Source organism: Giraffa tippelskirchi, chromosome 6 (genome assembly GCF_054371585.1).
Source record: "Giraffa tippelskirchi isolate mGirTip1 chromosome 6, T2T-mGirTip1v1.2.pri, whole genome shotgun sequence".
In the NCBI taxonomy this organism is placed as follows: domain Eukaryota; kingdom Metazoa; phylum Chordata; class Mammalia; order Artiodactyla; family Giraffidae; genus Giraffa; species Giraffa tippelskirchi.
Genome location: NC_137280.1, coordinates 58136755 through 58152217, shown reverse-complemented (window position 1 = coordinate 58152217; position 15463 = coordinate 58136755). Strand labels below are relative to the sequence as shown.

The following is a 15463-nucleotide window of genomic DNA, read 5'->3' as shown; positions in this document are numbered from 1 at the left end:
AATCTAGCAGGAATGGAGCATCTCTATTGCAGTGGAACCAAAGTTCAACAGAAAATCTTACTGATATTAATCAGAAAAGAATAGATATCTAATAAAAATCAATTTTCCTATTCACATTGAGTGGATAATTGAGTTAAATTGATAATGCTTAAACCAAGGAAAAAACCCTTAACCACATTTCAGTACACTATAAGAGATTAGATATTACAACTCAAGTTTTACAGAAGAGGAAACAGTATCAGAAGTTAAATGGTTTCATTAAATATATATTTATATAATACCTTTGATATAGTAAACCTTGAGGAAACCAAAAAAAAAGAAGAAAAATCCTCAAGGAATGCAACATTAATTAACTATGAAAAGAAAAATCAAATACTTTATTAGAGATATGTCACAGTATATTGAGGATAGCACCAAAAAAGTGAATGCTCCACCTTATATTGATCAGGAAAGGAAGATTCACTGACAAAATGGTGTCTAGAAAATCAACACTTACAAAGGCACAAAAACATGAAATAATAGTGAACATTTACTGAACACTTACTTTGTGCCATGAACATCTAGAATTACTAAAGTTGTCTATCCTTCAAAATATAAAATTAAACATAAACTATTCAGAATAACCGGAGAAGGCAATGGCACCCCACTCCAGTACTCTTGCCTGGAAAATCCCATGGACAGAGGAGCCGGGTAGGCTGCAGTCCATGGCGTTGCGAAGAGTCGGACACGACTGAGTGACTTCACTTTCACTTTTCACTTTCATGCATTGGAGAAGGAAATGGCAACCCACTCCAGTATTCTTGCCTGGAGAATCCCAGGGACGGGGGAGCCTGGTGAGCTACTGTCTATGGGGTCGCACAGAGTCGGACATGACTGAAGCGACTTAGCAGCAGCATTCAGAATAACCAAAGAACCCATATTGATTTAAAGAGCTAATAAAACTAAGCTGTGTACTTACTTACAAAAGACATTATCAATCTTTTTTGTTATTATGCATCTGGAAAAGTAATTCAAAAGGGAAAAATGGAATGCTCTATACACTGAATGTGTGAGTCCCCTAAAACTCACACATTGCAGCCTAATCCTGTGTGATGGCTTCTTCAGGAGGTAATCAGGTCATAAGGGTGAGGCCCTCAGGAATGCAATTAGCACCCTGTAAAGTGAAGAGGAACTAAAGAGCCTCTTGATGAAGGTGAAAGAGGAGAGTGAAAAAGCTGGCTTAAAACTAAACATTCAAAAAACTAAGATCACGGAATCTGGTCCCAACACTTCCCGGCAAACAGAAGGGGAAACAGTGGAAGCAGTGACAGATTTTATTTTCTTGGGCTCCAAAATCACTGATAACAGTGACTGCAGTCAAGAAATTAAAAGACACTCCTCAGAAGGAAAGCTATGACAAACCTAGACAGCGTACTAAAAAGCAGAGATAACACTTTGCTGACAGAGGTCAGTATAGTCAAAGCTATGGTTTTCCAGGAGTCAGATACAGATATGAGAGTTGAACCATAAAGAAGGCTGAGCGCTGAAGAATGAATGGTTTTGAATTGCGGTTCTGGAAAAGACTCTTGAGAGTCCTGTGGGCTGCAAAGAAATCAACCCTGAATATTCCTTGGAAGGACTGAAGCTGAAGCTCCAATACTTTGGCCACCTGATAAGAAGAGCCAATCACTGGAAAAGACCCTGATGCTGGAAAAGATTGAGGGCAGGAGAAGGGGGCAATAGAGGTTGAGATGGTTGGACGGCATCACCGACTCAATGGATATGACTTTGAGCAAACTCTGGGAGATAATGAAGGACGAGGAAGCCTGGCGTGCTGCAGTCCATGGGGTCGCAAAGAACTGGTCATGACTCAGCGAATGAACAACAACAAACCCACTGATATGTTAAGTTCTAACCCCAGCATCTCAGAATGTAATCTTATTTGGAGATTGGGTCTTTAGGTAATCAAATTAAAGTGAGAAGTTAGTGTCAGCCCCCATCTATTATGAGAGCTCTCCTATATAAAGGAGAAATCTGGACACCTAACCATGCATGCAGAGAGGGAAGACCTAGGAAAGAGATACTTGGAAAAGAAACAGCCACCTACAAGTCAAGGAAAGAAGCCAGGAACCAATCCTGGAAGGAACCAATCCTGCCAATATCTCACTTTGGAATTCTAGCCTCCAGAACTGTGAGAAAGAAAGTTTCTGTTGTTCAAAACATCCTGTCTGTAGCACTTCATTATGGCAGCCTTAGCCTTATTCTAACCTGAGTCACTTAGGAGAGAAAGATGAGCAACAGAGGTGGGTCTGCCCTGAAAAAGATCTATGGTCCAACAGGGAGAAAGACACATCAACAAATAACAATTTAAAATTTTACTGATGCCTTTCAAGGAGATTTCTGACCTCAACAAAAAGCAGACTCGGAGAACATATTCTGCAGAGTATTTCAAGAAAAATAAAATAATACACACTATTTTCTTTTTATTACATAGTTTCATTTGCTTAGGAAACACATTTTTTAAAAAGTTCTTCCTTTTAAAGAAAATCACTATTTACAAAGGTTCCAGCCTATTTTCATTTCAATTTTATCTTCTTCCACATTCCACAAACCTTCTGGCAAGATCCTTTGCCAGCAAGCAAAGGATCACCCCTCTCACCCCTTCTCTTCTCCTCCATCTCCTCCCCCTTCCTTCTCTGGTTCTCAGTACCTTACAGGTAAGGAAATAGAGACATGGAGACAAGGAAATGGAGTCTCCCCCTTTTTTGCACACTTTGCCAAAGTATGTTCCCCTACTTTTGCTTCCCTGTTCTCAAAAAAATACTACTTCCACATCCCAGAAATTTTGTTAACAGCCTATCTTAAATTAAACTAACACTTTATTAAACTAACACTTTAAAAGTTACTATTTTTAAAATAAACCAGTTTCAGGGAATGCCTTGAGTTCCCTTTTCTATCAGTTTCTATTTGTGAGTTTTTGGTAAATTATTAATAACACTTTCTTCTCTTAACAAGCTGCTTATGCTGTAAACAAATTAACTATACATGGATACAAGCTCTTCTAGTCTATCAAAACATACTGGTCATTCCACAGAAAAGAAAGTATAACAGAGTAGGTTTTAGGTTGACTATATATTGGCATGGAAAACCATCTCAAAAGATGCTTTCAAAATTAAATACAAGGTAGCAGCTTATTTAACATTTCTTTCTCTGTCCAAGTTAAATTTGATTATACCTTCAAATCTGCAGAAAAAGGTATAACCAACATTGTGTAAAAGAAAGTAAGAGTTGACCCTTGAACAACCCAGGCATGAACTGCACAGGTCTACTTACACACAGAAATTTTTTAGTAAGTATGTACTACTACAGTCCTACACAACCCACAGTAGGTTGAATCTGCTGATGCAGAATTGCAGATAGGGATGATTGTAAAGTTAGCTCCAGGTGCATTTCTGACTGTATAGAGGGTTAGCACCCCAGCCCCCCATGCCAGTCATTCAAGGGACAACTGTACTATTTATTTTCTCCATGCTTCATATTATGACAGCTTAGAAATTAGAATTAAATTGATCTTTGAAAATCACAACATTTGGCATTAATAATAGTAAAATTTAAATTCTGTAGCACCATCAGAAGATTACGGTATTATTTTACTATACAGTATTTTATGAATCAAAAAAATTAGGAGAATTTTATTTTTCAACTGCATAAAAGGAATCCCCTTAAAATAATGATACAGCTTAAGTGTTAAATCTCTTATTCACAGAGTTTTTGACTCGGCAGGACGCTGAGCAGGCTCTCGCCTCTCTCTGCCATCAAACATTACAGCAATTGCTGCAATTGACACTGTTCAGTCCGAGTCATGTCCGACTCTCTGCGATCCCATGGACAGCGGCACGCCAGACTCCTCTGCCCTCTACGATGTTCTAGAGTTTGCTCAAACTCATGTCCATTGACTTGGTGATGCCCTCCAACTATCTCATCCTCTGCCACCCCCTTCTCCTCCTGCCCTCAATCTTTCCCAGCAACAGTCCTATTTCCAGTGAGTTGGCTCTTCGCATGAAGTGACCAAATTACTGGAGCTTCAGCTTCAGCATCAATTCTTCCGATGAATATTCAGGGTTGATTTCCTTTAGGATTGACTGATATGATCTCCTACTAAGTGTTAACCTTTGAACAGAGATTTTTTTTTTAATTCACAACAACCCAGTGAGATACACAATTCTGAGACCTATTGTCCAGATGCAGAAACTGAAGCAAAGCATGCTTAGCTTGTTTTCTCAAGATCCCACAGTCAAAACACAGTCAGGACATGGCACAGTCAAATGAGACCCCCAAAGTCTGGAGTCATGACCCTTCCTGCCCACCCTGAGGGTGAGTGAGTATAGCAGTAGAACCTGCAGCCTCCTTGATAGTCACCCCCTTTCTTCCTTAACAACAAAATCCCAGTTTTACTGGAGCAGCAACACATATGTTTAAAAATCCTTAATTTCACTGATGTCTCTTTGGTAGAGGTGACACTGTGGAACAGATTCTGGCTAAAGGTAGAAGTCTGAGGGAGAGTACTGCTCAGAGGAAAGTTCATTTGGAGAAAATCCTCCCAAGTCTACACTTTTCCTGAATTGGGCCTGCAGAATTCAGCTTCTACCTCACGACTGCAAAAACAGACAGAACAGCAGAACTCAAAATGAGTCTGGCCCCCTGACCTTCTTGTTGCAGGAGATAAATTCAACCCATCCCTTCAAACACTTCCATACACTTTCCTATGATCTGTAACTCCAAGTCTTCCCTAACTATCACTGACTAAGTAGTATAGTCCTTATATTACAGGTCATAACTTTATTTCTCAAATCAGATTCTTTTTAAAACCCTGCAGCCATGAATCTGAGTTTACCTACTGCATTCTGTTGATAACAGTGAATTCAAGAAAGAAACAAAAAAATTTAATAATTATCTATAAGAGGCAAAAAAACAGAGTAGATTGTGAAAAAGATGAGAGAGATGCAAAAAAACACCTTTTTACATTGTTTGGGTGTGTTTTTTTAACCATGAATATATAGTTTTTCCAAACTATGTAAATGACGTTTTAAAAGAAAACAAATAAATCAAAGGAGGATATATTAGCCTTTTATCTTTCCTGCCAAGAAATCAACAAATATTACCTTTCTTGGGTCGACAGGATAATTCAAGGTGTTTTTCTGTAGTAGTCTTCTTTTCAGCTGTTAATGACTTCAGGCAGATAATTGTAACAGTAATAATAATAATTAATAATGATGTAGTAATTCATGTGACAAGGGCTAAAAACCAACAATATTACATAAAGTATTCAAGAACTTACACTACGCTCCTTTAACATATTCGTCTATTTTCCTTTATTTACCAACAAGTAGTCCCAAAGCACATACTTATAACTGTATTTTTTATTTTTCCAGAATCTAAACAGAGGGCTGTCTTTTTAGAGTTGATAATAGTGGTAAGCACTCCTTCTTATAGTGATTACTTCAAAGTTACCACACAAACCAAAATCAACCAGAATCCCCCAGTGCCATCAGGTCCTGACACATAAGCATCTCCTTAAACAGACTTCTTTTAAAGGTAGGATGCTCAACAGTGTCATCTTCTGAGAATATTTCCAGTATGCATCCCTACTTACAAAGTTCTACGTGACAGAAAGAGGTGAATACTACCATGCCACAATTTTAGGGAATTCAAGGATGAAGAAAAACAAGTAACACATCAATTACAGTGTTCTGAAAGAAAATAAGGAAGGGAATTCCAAAGAAATAGAAGTACAGTGGCGTGAACTCTCAGGAAGCTAAGATTTATCACTCAGCATTCAGGGAAGACAGCATCATGACTTTACCGGAGTGTCGGGACTCTTCTGAAACCCTTCTCCACATCTGAGCCATGCTTCAGACAGGGAAGCCACGGCCCCCACGGTCCGGAGCCCTGCTCGTCTGCCCTGTAGGGGACTCTCTCCTGGAAAGGATGGGTACTCTGCATCCCGACTTCTTTTTCTCTGTAGAAACAGTTTTCAAAGAAAAAAATAAGGAAATCAATTTCATTAAATATACACCAACGAATGGCATTGTGGAGCAAGCCCAGCAAAGGCATCAGTGAGGACACAGTTTTTATTTCATTTTCATGGAGAATTTCCACTCTAGTGTCTTTTTAGAGAACAGTATTTCTCTTTACGGACTGAGCTCCTTACATGGGCTTTGGTGGAGGGTGTGGGGCGACACCTGCAGGTCTACTTCAGGGGAAGGCGTTCAGTCCTTCTGGGCTTCCCGAGAATGACTCCTGACCACCTTGCTGTGAGTGACACAGCTCATGCGGTAAGGTAGTTTCACACACAATTCGCGAAGCACACAGGCATTGAAAACACTCGTTTCGGCAACGTCCGATTGTTCCAAACAATGAACTTCTTAATGGCCTTGTCCTTGGGCACACACTGGGCACAGCTGGTGCATGAACAGGCTGCATGTGGCCTCGGCCCTTCCTAGACACGACCATCGTTTTTTCCTTCCGTGGTCATTTTGGAAGCAAGGAGGCCAGAGAGAACTGGTAGGGTTTTCAAATGTCTCTGAACCTCCATAGAAGAGTCAGAAGACAGCAAAACTAAAAGGGCTTGTACAACACAACTAGACAACAAACTCTAAAATACAAGTGGATGAGGACAAACCACGAACCCTCCAGTCATGCATGGTATCCAATTTGACAGGAAAGAGCCAAGAGAAGCAAGAAAACAGAGGAGGACCAAGAACAGAGGCAGCTGGTGTGCAGCAGGAAGGAGAGCAGCAGCTGAGAATGCACCAGAAACGGGAGGACAAAGGTGCCACCCAAGAAGACCCAAGGGAACCAAGGAGCTTATGTCCAAAAATGGTGACAACACTGATTTCTTCCCTCAAGCTATTTTATTTAGTTTTTTTTTTTAATGTCTATGACAAACAATGGAGAAGGAAACAACAACTCACTCCAGTATTCTTGTCTGGAGAAGTCCATGGACAGAGGACCCTGGCGGGGTACAGTCCATGGGGTCACAGAGTCGGACACGACTGAGCGACTAACACAACACATGACAAACAAACATTCACTTTATAAGTTCTTTAATTTGCATTTATTTTAAGGAAAATTTTAGATTTGCATTGGGAATTAAATTAAGGTAACCTACCAGAAGCTGATCACCTTATCAGAAATAAAACCCCTCATCCAATGACACTGCAGTTTTAAAAAATAAACTAAGATTAAAATACACCATTAAAACTTCCTTAATTAGGAAGAAGGGAACAAATTCATAAAAATAAATTCAGCTATAACATAGATGGCATTTTAATACTTAAGAGGTCTAAGCATGTTTCTTCTTATGTAGAAATTCCTGTGGTGACTAGAACTGCAAGCAGAAGAGGCATCGGCCCTCAGGAAGGTGCCACCTCCACCAGAATGCAGCTATCTGAAGAGGCTCACTGAGTTATCTAGACAGTAAGGAAACTGGGAAACATCATTTGGTCTATTCAGTTCTTGGTCTATATATATATACATATATTTTTAACTTCAGAATATCTCTTTAATACAGTAAGTCGGTCCAGGTCAGCTCCTCAGTGAAGTGGGTGATACCAGGGATGGGACAGGGAAGGACAACGTGAGCCTGAAATATCTTGAGCCAGAGAGTAGGAAACTGCTCAAGGAATAATGAGAGCATGCAAAAAAGACACAGGAGCCTGCATGAAGGGGCTCTCATGGCCAAAGGTGGGACATTTCAGCATCAAGTAAGTGATGATAGTAAAGGATTATAACCAATCGAACAAAATAAGAATGTAAGTCTACAATGACATAAACAAATAAATGACAGATTTAGAATATCATCAATGAATGCTAAAACTACTGGGTAAAAGTTTGAGGATGAAGAGAATATATATACATGGTCACAGAACATCTCCCCAGAAGTTATTTATTAATTCCAAAGGGAAAAATAGTAACTTTACAGTGGAGAAATCTTTCAGACACCATCTTAATCAAGTCATGAATGTTGATGTAAACCATCACCAAGTGCTTTTTGATACGAGGCACCGAGCAGAATACAAGTCAACCCCCACAGTATTACTACCAAAGACGTATAACCTAAATCTCAACACTGAAACTATCAGACAAGCCTGAACCAACTGCACTGCACACCTCAACATTGACGAGGTCAAGAACCACAGAGAAAATCTGAGGAGCTAACCCAGATCAACGCAAGGCTACAGAAGCATGAAGAGAAAATGAAACGTGTGATCCTGGACTGGATTCTGAACCAGGAAAACAGATCATTATTGGGCAACTGATCTGAGAACTGGAACAAGCAGAGTGTGGCCATGGACCTCAGCTGGGAACATGCATGTAAGGTGACTCAAACTTTTCCCGGCTCTACATATGCCTGCAAGAGACCATCAAAGCGCCACGAGCACCAATTCAGGGATTACAAATAAAGTTGAGCAAGGTGGCAATTGCATAAATACACAATCTTTGAAAAATAAGGATTGACTGTACTTCTAACGGAGCATACTTAGAAGCCAACTAGTTAAAACCCGAAAACATTAAACTCTGCTTTACTATCCACATCAGTCCCTTACAGACCACTTTTCCTTCTTCTCTTCTGCTGAAGTTTTCACTTCTTTAAGTACATCATGCGTATGTATTTTATTTATTCATTTTGAAACTTTATTCCCTTAATACCAAATGCATCCCACTATACATCTGTGGGATACTCCCTTTGGAAAGAAGTGAAAATTTCTAAATATTGCTTTGGATATCATGTCATAAATGTGGAGAACAAATCAAATGTCTACCAATACAAAGTTTTCTTGGGTATCTGAATAAATCTCAGTGGCTCTAGCCACATACTCAAAGGCTGTCAACACTTTTTCACACAGGAATTGATCTACATTAAGGAACAGATGTGAAGTTTTAACTACATCAGCGAGTATGCCCGCACTGTGGTGCTCAGAGCCTGTCCTGTCAGGCTTACTGAGCAGTTGTTTTTTTCAGAGACCCTTCTTTTGCTCTGACAACAGAACATCTCTCGGGCTTGTCACTCACTACCTTTGGTTACATCTGACCAGTCCTCTGCTTCTCTGGATTTCATCCACACTCAAGATTCTTCAGGGACTAGAACCCTGTAACTTAACATAAAGGACAGAATTCTAAGGTCGTGCTTTCCAGTCAGCCAGTGCAGACACTCTGCAGGCCCCGGGACACAAAATGAGCAAGAAAGACCCCACCCTCCAGCAGCTCAGGAAGTAGTGACACAGACCCTCCCGCAAGTGCAAGGACAAAAGGGCCTGAGCCTCAGTTCCGACACCTCCCAGCCTGGCCTTCCACAGCACTCTTCGGCGGTCCCTCCAACTCCCCCAGCCAATCTCTTCTGTTCCACGTGCTGCTGCCAGGCGGGGCATTTCCAACACCACGCCTGCATCCACAGCACGCTTTGCCAGACATCACCTCTCCTCCTCCTCTGGTCTCTCTAACAGATTTCTCCACAGATCATACTCATCTTTTCAGTGAAATATCCTTCGAAGTCTCCACTAACGCCCTCCCTCAGTGACCCCATCCGGTTTCTTGCCCAACCTGCCCCTTGCCCTGGAGTAAGAGCTCCTGAGGGCAGGAGTCCTGTGCCTCTGCACCTCGTCCCCACTGCACAGCACCCTCACTGAGGTCCTCCTTACGTAACTACTGAACAAACATGCAAATTCCGTGACTATTACACCACACCTGTCACAAAATTTTTAATTATCCTAAGTAAGTAAGTATAAGCCTAAGGGGAAATGCAGCCTACTTCATTTCCGTTGTATTCACCTATGGTCAAAAACAATACCTCCAGTAGAGCTCTCTGCATGGCTAGACATCATGGGTACTTCCCTCTCCAGTGTTCACTCTGCCACAAGCAGGTGCTTACGGGGCAACTTCACTACCCAGCCTTCTCATTCATCCACCTTTTTTTTTTCTAGTGACAAAACACTCTCCCCCACCACAGTTTTGGGCACCCAACCTGGCCAAGGTTAATCATAGGACATCAGCCTGTCCACAGTGACTGGTCCAGGGACGCCACGGGACCCAAGCTGAGGCAGTCAGAGACCCGCTCCAGTGGGACCACTGGAGAAGATTCTCCTCAACTTCGTCAAGGGTGTGTCCCCAAAGCAGCCAGCCACCTTATCCCATACAATAGGAAGAAACCTGAGGAAGTCAGAAGAGGAACAAGCCATGCTCCAGGCTAGAAGGTAGGTCCCCAAGCAGCCCAGTGTCCAGATGCTGTGAGCTGCAGGCCAACGCATCAATCTTCCAAGCCTCTACCCAGCTTAAGTGACCTGCAACCACCAGATACTAAAAGAGCTGAACCACAGCATTCAGTAAATACCTATACTGAGCTGAAGTGACTCACTGAGCCCTCTGAAGGTACACAGCCAAAACCCGTTTTCATCTTCCATGACCTTGGGCTCTAAGGACATAATTAGAGTGGAGGAAGAAATAGACCAACACTGGGCTGATGAGCTCAGAAACAGATTCATGAGGGAATGTTTCCTGGAGAAAGCTCGCTCTGACTTGAACAAAGGAAGAAATATACTTTGGTAACGGCTACCTGCAGATCCTGGATTATCCAGGCTAGTCAATGTCGTGAATTATTATCCTCCTCAAGCACAGAAATACCCAGGAAATTTCACAAGCAGAACACAAATCCTTTCGCCCTCATCTTCAGGCTGTCCTGTCACACTGATCTGACCTGAGTCACAGCTGTGCTACCAGTTGGCTACATTTACAATTCTCAAGACCCAGTTTCTGTGTCAGTAAAACATGGATAATAGATGCACTTATCTCAAGACCACCACCAAGATAAAATCTGTACTTAAAAACGATACTGTGAGATAATAGTACCATATGCCACCATAATGGAAGAAGAAGAAGAGTTGATTAATACTCAGGAGAGTTAATATGAGAATGTACTTCAGACATTTTTTATAAAGATGTTTACTATGATTCATAAAAATACTGTTTCAATCTAATGACCAGCTTTAATATTTCAAAACTCAAAAAAAGAAAATGAAGCTTACTGATTAGCACTCTACAATCTCTCAGAGAGTTTAAGGAGCAGAAAGGAATTAAATGACTCATTGGAACAAGTCAGTATATACACACACAATGGAATATTATTCAGCCTTAAAGAAAGAAAAAAATTCTGACACAAGATACAACACGGAAAAACTTTGAAGACATTAAGCCAAGTGAAATAAAAGAGACACAAAAGGACAAACACTGTATGATTCCACATACATGAGGTCCTCAGAGCCATCAAATTCACAGAGACATAAAGTAGAACTATGGTGACCAGGGGCTGGGGGAGGGAAAAATGAGGAGGTGTTGTTTAAATGGGTAAAGGGTTTCAGTTTGGGATGATGAAAAGTTCTAAAGATGGAAGGTGGTGACAGTTCCAGAACAATATGTGAGTACTTAGTGTCACAGACCATACACTTAAAATTGTTAAAACAGTAAACTACATTATTTTACCACAAGTTTTAAAATTGCTATCAAGGGCAATGCACATCAAAATCATCAGGTATGCTTCTGGAGACAGGAGATCCTCAAACCTCAAATGAGAACCCTGAGTGAGGAGAAGCCCAGGAATTTGCATTTCAGCAACCACTTTGGTGAGTCTTATACTGTTAAAGTTTGAGAACCCCCACAAAGCACACTGGATTAAAATCCAAACTGTAAGGGGAAACTAAACACACAACAAGAGTCTCTGCACATACTTGGAATTTTCTACAGCTGTCAAGTACACACTGTTGGGTAAAACAAGTAAAAATACCATTGGCTCTGCTGAGCTTTTGAAAAGGCCAAGGGAGAAACTTAGGAAGCTTTACATCCCAGGGGCTGGAGGCTATAAGAAGGAAATCTTCAAAGACCAGGATGCCAGTCCCAAGATACTATATTCAGGGTCCAAACTCTCCTACCACAGACGGTTCCACTCCTCAGGCCATCATTCAATCATGCACAAGTTTCTCTCTGCTTTTTTTTGTTTTTAAATCTCTTTCTTACCATGACCCCATCGAGCTATCCCTTGCTCCTTCTCTTCCCTAGCACACTTACATAGAGACTACTGCAACTTGATTTCTTCACTAATCTCTCCTCAAAACTGTTTTGCCTTTGATAAATTCATTTCTTCACACTCATAAATGTACAGGTATCATTATTTTAATAAATGACAAGAACTGAAAAAAGAATTCAATGTGTCATGTCCAATTCTTTGCAACCCCACAGACTGTAGCCCACCAGGCTCCTCTGTCCATGAGATTCTCCAGGCAAGAATACTGGAGTGGGTAGCCATTTCCTTCTCCAGATGATCTTCCCGACCCAGGGATCGGACCGGCGTCTCCTGAGTCTCCTGCATTGGCAGGCAGTTTCTTCACCACTGAGCCCCCTAGGAAGCCCAGGTGAATTCAATAAACTGGTTCAAAATAAGGAAGGACTTATACAGAATGTTCAAAGAGAAAATTTTTTGAGATCTTCATAAAACTGTGGCCAAGAACTCAGGCACTAAGTATGCTTCTCTTCTTTCTGTAAATAAATTAGTTATTGGGTACACAATATACACTGTTTTTCTCTGTCATGGTTTTTAAGAGGAGATAACCTAGAGTTACACAAACTGGACAGGTTTTCTTACAAATAACTTTTACAGAAATTGTTCACGTGTGTTTCAATCTTTACAGAAGTATTCCCTTTTTGTGTCTTGACATTACAATAATTTTTTTTTAAGAATCACTCTATTCCACTATTTTTCCATTACAAAAACTGAGTACAAAATTGTGTACCAGGGACCAGGCTAGCCACTGACACATCTGTTTTAATACACTGCTGCCCTATTCGTGTCTTCTGGTTACACACATTTTAGCTGTATCCTTAAAACAGATAATGTTGTACTCTGCTGCTTTTCTTTGCTCAATAGGAATTGTCTGATGCTCTACAGAAGTTCTACCCCTTAAAAGAACAGAAATCAAACCTATGAGTTTATGAGAAGCCAATGGAAATACACAAGAACCAATGTTCTGTTTCTGATTGTATCAGGATGGAAAAGAATATTCAGAATTGATTTTCAAGTATATATCTATTAACACTAATGACTTAAGTTTTAAAACAGTAACATCAATTTTGATGTAGATACAAGCATTGATAGAAAAAAATATTTGCAGGAAATGCATGAACGTGCCTGCGTCACCTGACTGCAGAGTGACAGGTGATATTCTCTAGTGTATTCTTTTATAGCAATCTTACAATAGGTGTGTATTATTATCAGAAAAGACAAAAAAAATTTTAACTGTTCTAAACTGTACACACTAAAATCCCAAGTATCTTTCCAGCTTGAGTCTCTGTTCCAAAAGGAACCTAAGCACTCCCCCTGCTGGTTATTTAAATAATTCCCCAAAAGAAAGAGCAATGGTTAAAAGGCAAAGATTTCTTAAATCAAATCATATCAAAAGTCAATGATACCTGAACTATGAACTTCAGAGCAAGTTAACAAGGCATCAGGAAACAACTTAACCACTCTAAACCTTTTCTTTCCTAAGTTTCTCTAGCTACCTCTTTCAATGTCTTCCCTACCTTCAAACTTTTTTCTCCATACATCTTGATCCATTAGCTTTGCTGATCAAAATCCAAATTATGAAGCAAAGTATTAAGAGTACTGAATTTTTAACTTTCTTTTCCTAAATATATACATGGGCCTTGAATATGTGCTCAGTCACTTCAGCTGTGTCCAACTCTTTTTGCTCCATGGACTGCAGCCCACCAGGCTCCCCTGTCAATGGGATTCTCCAGGCAATACTGGAGTGGGTAGCCATTCCCTTCTCCAGGGGATGTTCCCCACCCAGGGATCGAACCTGCCCCTCCTGTGTTTCCTGCACCGCAGGCAGATTCTTTACCTGAGTCACGAGGAAAGCCCATCTCCATCTGCACTCATAAGTGACTCATTAAGTCATTTAAGACAAAATGGACATTAGGAGACACTGGAGCAATGTCTTTAAAATTCTGAGGAAAACTGGTTTTCAATCTAGACTTCTATGCTTAGCCAAATTATTAATCAACAGTGCAAACAAAATAAATTTTCAGACATGCAGAACTCAAAAAAACTCTCTTTATTAGGAAGATACTGGAGGATATATCACAGCAAAAGGAGGGAATAAGCCATATACCTGACTAGAGACAGGCATAAAAACTTTAATTACCTATAATTAAGTAAAAAATGATGTAAAGAAAAATATGCAGTGATTATTTACTATATTAAAATAATGGCTGCACAGAAACGAAACAGTATACTACTTGAGTCTTCAATGGACCATATTTATGTGATCATAGTATTAATATTCACTTCTGGTTTAGCAAAAAACTGTAACATAACTATACAATAAAGGTTAACAGAGATATGAAATGCTCACAGGGAGCTATGTCCTGATTTTCCATACTAGGTAATCAACAGATTTAAAGAAAGTGAAAGTGAAAGTCACTCAGTCGTATCCAAATCTTTGCAACCCTATGGACTATACAGTCCATGGAATTCTTCAGGCCAGAATGCTGGAGTGGGTAGTTGTTCCCTTCTCCAGGGGATCTTCCTAACTCAGGGATTGAATCCAGGTCTCCCGCATTGCGGGTGGATTCTTTACCAGCTGAGCCAAAACGTGTTTTTTAAAATAAGAAAATAAACTCCACAAAAAATAGCTAAACGAATTAGTGATTTTCAAACTTCTAACCTAAACAAGATGGTATAGATTTAGTTTCTCCCAGTTTCTGCCAACCAAGAACAGCTATAATCCCTGGAAGTAACAAAGAGACTAGTGAGAATTCTGGAAGATGGCAAGAAGGTGGCAAGCTGGTTGAAGAGCCCAAGACTGAAAGAATAAGAGTAACAAAGTGCCTGATGTCCCAGCATCCAACAGGTTACCCAGATCCCATGTGTCTCCACCTGGCTTGGTCTTCCACTTGATCAAGCAGGAGTCTCTCTGACAATATCAAATAAGCCCAGCACCACCAGAAGGAGAGAGCAATCATGAGCCCTGCAGATAAGCAATCAAGGGAATCTCAATGCACTCAGACCTCCTTCTCCATTAGAGGTTTCTGGACAAGGAAGAGAGAGGAGAAAGGTGGAGAAGACATGAGTGTCAGTAAGACGAATCTCGCAACAACTCACCACAACCGAAGAATCACACTCATGTCAGAGGCCTGGGGGAGGGAACAGAGCATGAACCTGATGAGGGAAGCTTCTTGGTCACTCTGTGCCCCGAGGCTGTCCGCTTCCTCACCAGGAGACACCCAGCAGGGCAGCCTGGGGAACCACCTTCTGTTCCCTCGGGTTCCTGGCGCTAGATATGCCAAGCAGACCAGACACCATCACAGAGATTCTAAAAATTAAACTATCACTGAAACCACAGTCCACAAAAGTAGGTCAGGACCTGAGTGCTTGATC

The 15463-nt window shown here is 40.7% G+C and overlaps 1 protein-coding gene across 7 annotated transcripts in view; it reads right to left on the bottom strand.

Moving 5' to 3' along the window:
* Positions 1-15463, bottom strand: part of SPIDR (scaffold protein involved in DNA repair) — a 274921-nt gene that overhangs the window by 236585 nt on the left and 22873 nt on the right. For 5 of the 7 annotated variants that reach the window (XM_081498011.1, XM_081498004.1, XM_081498005.1 and 2 more), the window contains exons 2-3: positions 5843-5998; positions 5142-5208 (exon numbers count right to left, since the gene is read on the bottom strand). Coding sequence is in view for 6 of the 7 variants with exons in the window: in XM_081498004.1 (XP_081354130.1) it covers positions 5142-5208; positions 5843-5998 (223 nt within the window). In the remaining variant the exon portion in view is untranslated. The remainder of the gene's footprint in view (positions 1-5141; positions 5209-5842; positions 5999-15463) is intronic. The other 2 variants (XM_081498009.1, XM_081498010.1) reach the window with 1 other exon arrangement.